General features: G+C 39.6%; 1 protein-coding gene across 2 annotated transcripts in view; it reads right to left on the bottom strand.

Moving 5' to 3' along the window:
* LOC115210820 (collagen alpha-4(VI) chain-like) overlaps nt 1-7,500 on the bottom strand; it is a 163,451-nt gene that overhangs the window by 113,192 nt on the left and 42,759 nt on the right. For both annotated transcript variants that reach the window (XM_036502241.1, XM_029779568.2), the window contains exon 9: nt 4,060-4,349. In XM_036502241.1, the coding sequence (XP_036358134.1) occupies nt 4,060-4,349 (290 nt within the window). The remainder of the gene's footprint in view (nt 1-4,059; nt 4,350-7,500) is intronic.

Below are 7,500 nucleotides of genomic sequence, written 5' to 3'. Positions count from 1 at the left end.
TCTCTCAGCGAGTTAACCGCGTACAAATAATTGGTTTTTCTACCAGAGGAAGAAACTGCTTGGGGAGTGAACCAAAGAGGGCACCTCAACGAGTCGATTGATTTCCTTGAGATACCAACAAAATAGCCCTCAATTTACACACTCTACTATTTTGTTTTTACAAAAAGAGGGCATATTCAAAATTATAACCCAGGATATAAAAAGATAAATATATAAACGAGTTGATAACGGTTGGAACATCTCTGCTCATAGGTCAGCTCGATTGCAAATGACATAGAGAAAAACAACAACAAGAATATCTGCAAGAAGAGCAACAACGATAGCGACAACAACAAACTACAAAAGAATACACATTTAGTGTTTGGAGATTATAAAGGGAAGTTTAACTAATTTTAATATGCGGCACCTTCCGTTCCGTTACATAATGAGAGAAATATTTTGAACATACGGTTAACACAGATGTTAATGAATAAAATAAAAAGGAAGAGGAATTTGCTTTGTCTTGTTTTTTTGAACCCGAAGCCAATATTTCAATATGCAAATACAACATCAATTTCACCTTGTCCAACACTCTCTAAATTAAACAAATATTAATCTTACTCATATATATTTCTTTACTGCCCACAAGGGGTTAAACACAGAGGGAACAAACAAGGACGGACAAACGGATTAAGTCGATTATATCGACCCCAGGGCGTAACTGGTACTTATTTAATCGACCCAGAAAGGATGAAAGGCAAAGTCGGCCTCGGCAGAATTTGAACTCAGAACATAGCGGCAGACGAAATACCGCTAAGCATTTCGCCCGGCGTGCTAACGTTTCTGCCAGCTCGCCGCCTTACTCATATAATTTGCGCAGGCATGGCTGTGTGGTAAGAAGTTGCTTCCCAACCACATGATTCGGGTTCAGCCCCATTGCGTGACACCACGGGCAAGTGACTTCTACTTTAGCCTCGGGCCGAACAGAGCCCTCTGAGTGGATTTGGCAGACGGCAACTGAAAGATGCCCATTGTATATACATGTGTGTGTGTGTTTATGTCTATCTCTTTCCCACCACCATCACTTGACAACCGGTATTGGTGTGTTTACGTCCTCGCTCGAAGAGATCAAAAGAATAAGTACTAGGCTTTAAAAAAGTAAGTACTAGGGTCAAGTCGTTCTACTAAACTTCTTTAAGGCGGTTCCCCCACATGGTCGCTGTCTAATGACTGAAACAAGTAACAGATTAGAAGACTATAAAGGATTAACTAAAGGAAATACAGGAACCAGTACATTAGAATAAATTATACAAGTTTATTGATACTGTACTGTGAAAGATACCATTAAACTAGCCTGGTGGCTGCGGAAATTTCAAGTTCCTGCATATTTCACTGTTAGTCACCAATATCCAAATTTATATTGTTATATATCTATGTGTGCGAATATATTTCAATAAATATGCGGTCAGTATTTAAATGTATTATATTTTTATAGCAACTAATATCGAAAAGTATATCGTTTTATTAAATCTCTCTGTGCGAATGTATTTCTGTCTTTATGTTGTCAGTATTTGAAAATATTTTTTATTATTATAGCCACTAAAATTCAATATTGTGTTACTATGACAACAATGTGAACGTATTTCTAATACATTTCGTTTTACTTGGTACTAATTTGGTCTCTTTTGTTATATACTTGTAGTTCGTCTACGCTGAATAGAGCTGGTCTCCGCACTTAATTTCTCAATAACTAGGTAAAACAACACTCAAACAAAATTGTGAAAAACAAAAAGAAACCAAGGTTAAGAAAAAATAGTACTCTTTCTTGGTTTCGTAGTTCCTGAGATAACAAAGTGGACATAAAAAAATCAATGAAGCAAAAAAATTGTATATCAAGAGAGACAGCCAATTTGTTGGTTGCTGAGATGTTGGGTGGAAGGGACAAAAGCGAGACTGCTTAATACAAATCTCGAGTGAAAGAGAGTCGGTGTCAGATGAAATTCAAAATGTAGAAGGAATATGTTAAACACATTGAAAAAAATATTAAGAATGTTCGGAATACAGGAAAATCAACAACAAAAAAATTCACATGAGTTTATAATATATTCCGGCCTGAAGTGTATTATCCAGTACAGGACTTCCATTTTTCACTTTGTGTGTGAAGATGTGAAGCAGCTGCAAAGTGTAAGCCTGGAAAAAGTTGCTGAATGTTTCTGATAAACTTCATCCCAAAGTAAAGATGCAAAAAGATAAAAAAAAGAAAAGAAAAAAATGAACACATCTCAAAAATTAATTGGATCATTGATCGGAGAAAATTGGAATGAGCGTGCAGGTGTTATCGGTTATTTATATGGAAATGCAATGGAATGGCAGCTGCCAATGTCGCCTTCTTAACAGCCTCTTGGTGGACCACCTTCATCTTTTGTGCTCGCTTTTATAACAATATTAGCTCTGCTGTATCCATCACCAACATACTTCATGCTAGCTAGTCCAATCCACAAAGACATCATATATATGTGTCATAAGTGTATATATATATATATTATATATATATATATATATATATAGATATATATATATATATATATATATATAATATATATATATAATATATATTATATATATATATATATAATATATATATATATATATGTATATATATATATATATATATATAATATATATATATAATATATATATATATATATAATATATATATATATATATATATATGTATATATATATATATATATATGTATATTATATATATATATATATATGTATATATATATATATATATATTATATATACATACATTCTTATATGAATATGTATATATGTCATATATATATATGTAAATATATTTATATATATGTCATATGTATATATATTCAACAAAACTCCATTAAACTATAAATTCCATTAACGAGTTTAACCCTTGCCAGAACCAGAATTTCAATGAAACACATTTATACAGATCATGGTATGATCATACAGCTCATAGTATAATACATTAAAAAAACCCCATCATAAACTATAAACTCTCTATATAAGTTTAACCCTCACCAGAACTAGAATCTCAATAAAAGATAAAGAGAATACAAGATACAAAAGGATCACAGTCAACAGCATATGTGACTAAACAAACATCAAACGTATGTATCAACAGTCAGCAACTGAACAGATATCATTATGGTTGGCCAGTATCCTTCAAACCAACTGTCAAAAGCACAGACATAAGTAAAACATCAGAGCACAATTCCCTAACTGTGCTCTGATGTTTGAGAGATAATTGCTCCCACTGTAGAGCAACAGTTTCCCTGTTTATTGTGTTACTTTAATGAGTTAATCAAAGGGGAGGAGGGCTCTGCTCATGACCATTTTTATGGCCTCAGAACATGGTGGAAAGAAAATAGGAAGTTATTCGTTGACCTGGACCAAATGCTTAACAGAGTGGACTCCACTAAAAGTATCTAAGAGAGTTACGTGGTGTTGTTAAACCGAAATAGCGATGACGACCGCGGTCCACGAACAGGAACTCTCTCTCTCGGACAGGCTTCTCTAAGATTTATGTTAAACCAAATTTTAGTGACAAGGGTTTTGAGGATTAAAGTAGATCGGAATTAAGTGTGGTGACCTAGTAGATAATTTAATCAGAGATCTTACATATGAAGGCACAACTTGCTACTATAAGCAATTTTGAAAAAAGGAAAGAAACAAATAACAAAGAAACCACAATGTATTGCTTATATGAGAAATAACGAAATGATCACGACAAATTGATGATGATGAGGATGATGGTGGTGACGATTATGTTGGTGATAATAGTAGTAGAGATGATGCTGTTGCTTTGCTGATGGTAACATGTTGCTGCTGATAATGATAATGATGATAAAATAATGCTGCTGTTGCTGCCGAAGGTGGTGATTATGCTGAGATTTATAGGGATGAGATCAGTGGCAATGATGATGACGCCGACAACGGATCTTGTAATGGAGGCGGTGGCGGTGGTGTAGGGAATGGTGATAGTTGTGCTAAAGAATATTAAAGAAAAAAGAAATTAATAATAACAAGATATACCTTCACAAGTTCTTACAGCAAGCGCGGCCCTGATTTTCTCCAAAGCTTTGAAGTTGCTGACAGTGAAAACATGATCGGCGTCTGGATCTGTTGAAATATCTTTCAGTTCTCGATAGAGTGCTTGGGAACCAATACCAATGGAGAAAACAGTAGCCAACTTCTTCAGTTTCATAGCTTCAGCAGCTGTTGATGCCGGAACGTTTGACTTGCCATCCGTGACGACGATAACGATATTGGGAATGTTTGGTCGATTACCGTTTTGCGGTAAAAGACTAATTGTTCTAATATATCTGAAAGAAGAATAGTAAATATTTGGTTTGATATCTACTACATATGTGGAAAATCGGTGTGTGTTTGTTTGTGGCGTTGTTAGTTAACTCCTCCTACATCGTTTTCTCGATTTTGATAAAACTTGACAGGTGGGTAGAACTCATGTCTGGATACAACATGACATACTTAGATTGTTGAAAAAAATCGATAATACGGCCCTTGGAAGGGACCGTTATATGTACCTTATATAACTAATCATTTTTTTAAACACTCAAGGGAAATAAACCATTTCATTGTTTATGCTGGATTACTTTGAACCAACGATCAGTCGACCTAATTCTGCATTTCACTACTCACAGTTTTGAAATGCTAAGCATTATTATTGCACTTTATTAATTTGAATCTCTTCATTCATACATTTTTATACATGAATACATTTTTGAATAACTCTTCAATTTTACAGTTACACTTTTTCCATGACAGTAGATAAATTTCTTTTATTTCACAACGTATTTGTAGTGGCTCCGTACACGCATATTGTGGATTCGGTCCTCGATTGCCAAAATTTCACGTAACACTTCAAGAGAGCTTTTCTCACAGTAAAACAATAGTTGTTCTGTGAATGACAGCAGTTATGCATTTCCCAGATGTCTTCTCTAAGCAGAATAATGTCTTTGCCTCTTGCCAACCTCAGATACCCTCTCTTACCAACCTCCAAAAGCCTCTCTCGCCAACGTCCAACAATCTCTCCCTCCTCCAGCTGTCAGTTTTTTGTACTTTTTCGTGACGGAAAATACACCTTTTGTGGCAGTTATAAGGAAATTGCTTTCTTCTATCAGAGTAATAAGGCGTTTCAATAGAATATATTTACCCCCGGAATTTCCGGGTACACCAGCTAGTGTATATATTATATATAAATATATATATATATATATATAATATATATATATATATATATATATATATATATATATATATATATATATATATATATATATATATATGTATGTATTTATGTATTTATGTATGTATGTATGTATGTATGTATGTATATGTATGTATGTATGTATGTATGTATATATATATATATATATATCAAACTTCCCTAAATACTATCTGTAATTCTGCAATGACTCAAACGGAAAAATGTGTCGCTCAAGAAGGACTTCAGTCTGAACAATTTTCATGATGTTTCATATTTAGATGCTTTTATTAAATTCATTCAGTTGGATTTAAATGGTTTTGATTTTGGCCAACCTTCTCCCCTCCCGATAGGCTCCATCCACCCACACCTAACCCCACTGCCCCTCCCTACAACCCCTTCTCCCCTCCCGTTAGGCTCCATCCACCTACACCTAACCCTACTGCCCCGCCCAACCACCCCCCCACACCTCTCCAATCCCTCCCCCTCAGACCTCCACGAGACCACCACCCCTCCTACTTCTATTCCATCCACCCCTTCTCCACTTCCGTCTGTTGTTACCATTCCCCCCGATCTTCCCCTCTCTGCGGCTGAACGCTCCGTCCTTGGTAGGGGTCTGCGTTTCATCCCCCTCACTCTCCATCCTGTAAGGAATTCCAGACGCGAGTTGATGTCCACAGCTTTGTGCGCCGTGTCCGGTTGGGTGCGCATTACCACGACTCGCCACCCACACCCAACGAAGAGGACGACTGCTTCACTGGCCTGGGCCGCCGACCATCCCCGTGGACGCCTGCCCCTGGCCAGATCCTAGCAGTGGATCTTTTCGCGGGCGCTTGTCAGCGTGCATTGGAGCGGTTCAACTTCTCCAGGCGCCAACGCCGCCTCAACATCTCCCCGGCTGAGCTCTTGGCTCTTCGTTCCCTCCAACGGCGCGCTGACATTATCATCAAACCGGCTGACAAGGGTGGAGCTGTAGTGGTGTGGCGCGCGGACCTCTATAGGGCCGAGGCTTTCCGCCAACTCAATGACACCTCCTTCTATTCCCCTCTGCCCTCTAACCCCACACGTAGCTACCAACAGACGGTATCCTCTACTGTCAAGACCTCATCTCGTCCTCCCGTCTCCCCCGCACCGCATCCAACCTAATTGTGCGAACCCCACGTACCCCCACCATTTACTCCCTCCCCAAAATCCACAAACCCAACACCCTGGCCCCATCGTCTCCGCCTGTAACTGCCCCACGGAGCTCATCTCTAAATACCTCGACCGTGTCCTTGCCCCCCTAGTGGCATCTCTTCCCTCCCACATCCACGATACCAACCATGCTCTCCGGCTTTTCAACTCTTTCTCCTTTCCTCCCGGCTCCTCCAAAATCCTTTTTACTATGGACATCCAAAGCCTCTATACTGTTATCCCTCACCACGAAGGACTGCAGCCCTTCGACACTTTCTTGACCTCCGCTCTACCCTGTACCTGACACCTCCACACTCATTCGTCTGGCCGAACATGTCCTTACTCTGAACTGCTTCTCGTTCGCGGGCGGTTCTACCATCAGGTCTCGGGAGTGGCCATGGGAACGCGAATGGGCCCCAACTATGCGAACCTGTTCGTTGGCTATGTTGAGGCCCAAATATTCTCTAATTTCACTGGTCCCACTCCTGAACTATATGGTCGTTATATTGACGACATTATCGGTGCCACCTCACTCTCCCGCGAACATCTAGATTCCTTCCTCTCTTTCGTCCAATCTTTCCATCCAGCCCTCCACTTCACTTCCACTATCTCCAACCCTCTGTCTCCTTCCTCGACATTTCGGTTAGCATTCTTCACTCCACTCTTACCACCTCCATCCTACAAACACACAGACTCACACTCATACCTCAACTTCTCTTCCTCCCACCCAGAACACACCAAGCTTTCCATCCCCTATTCCCATTCCTCCGTCTACGTAGGCTCTGTAGTGACGACCATGACTTTGAGACTCAGTCTCAACGTATGGCTCACCACTTCACCCTACGTGGATACCCCCTCACCACTATCCACACCGCCCTTGCCAGAGCACGGTCCGTGGACCGTGTATCTGCTCTCTCTCCCCGCCCGCCCTGTAGTCTCCCCGCCTCCCTTTTCCCCCACTACCACCACCCCACGACCCTACGTCTCCAACGCACCATTCTTCGAGCTTTCCGTCATCTCCAGTCCGACCCGTCCACTTCACACACCTCTTCCCTAACCGACCCCTCCCCCTCTTT

Source organism: Octopus sinensis, linkage group LG4, assembly GCF_006345805.1.
Source record: "Octopus sinensis linkage group LG4, ASM634580v1, whole genome shotgun sequence".
Lineage (NCBI taxonomy): Eukaryota > Metazoa > Mollusca > Cephalopoda > Octopoda > Octopodidae > Octopus > Octopus sinensis.
The sequence above is the reverse complement of the archived record's forward strand: the minus strand, read 5'-3'. Positions and strand labels throughout refer to the sequence as shown.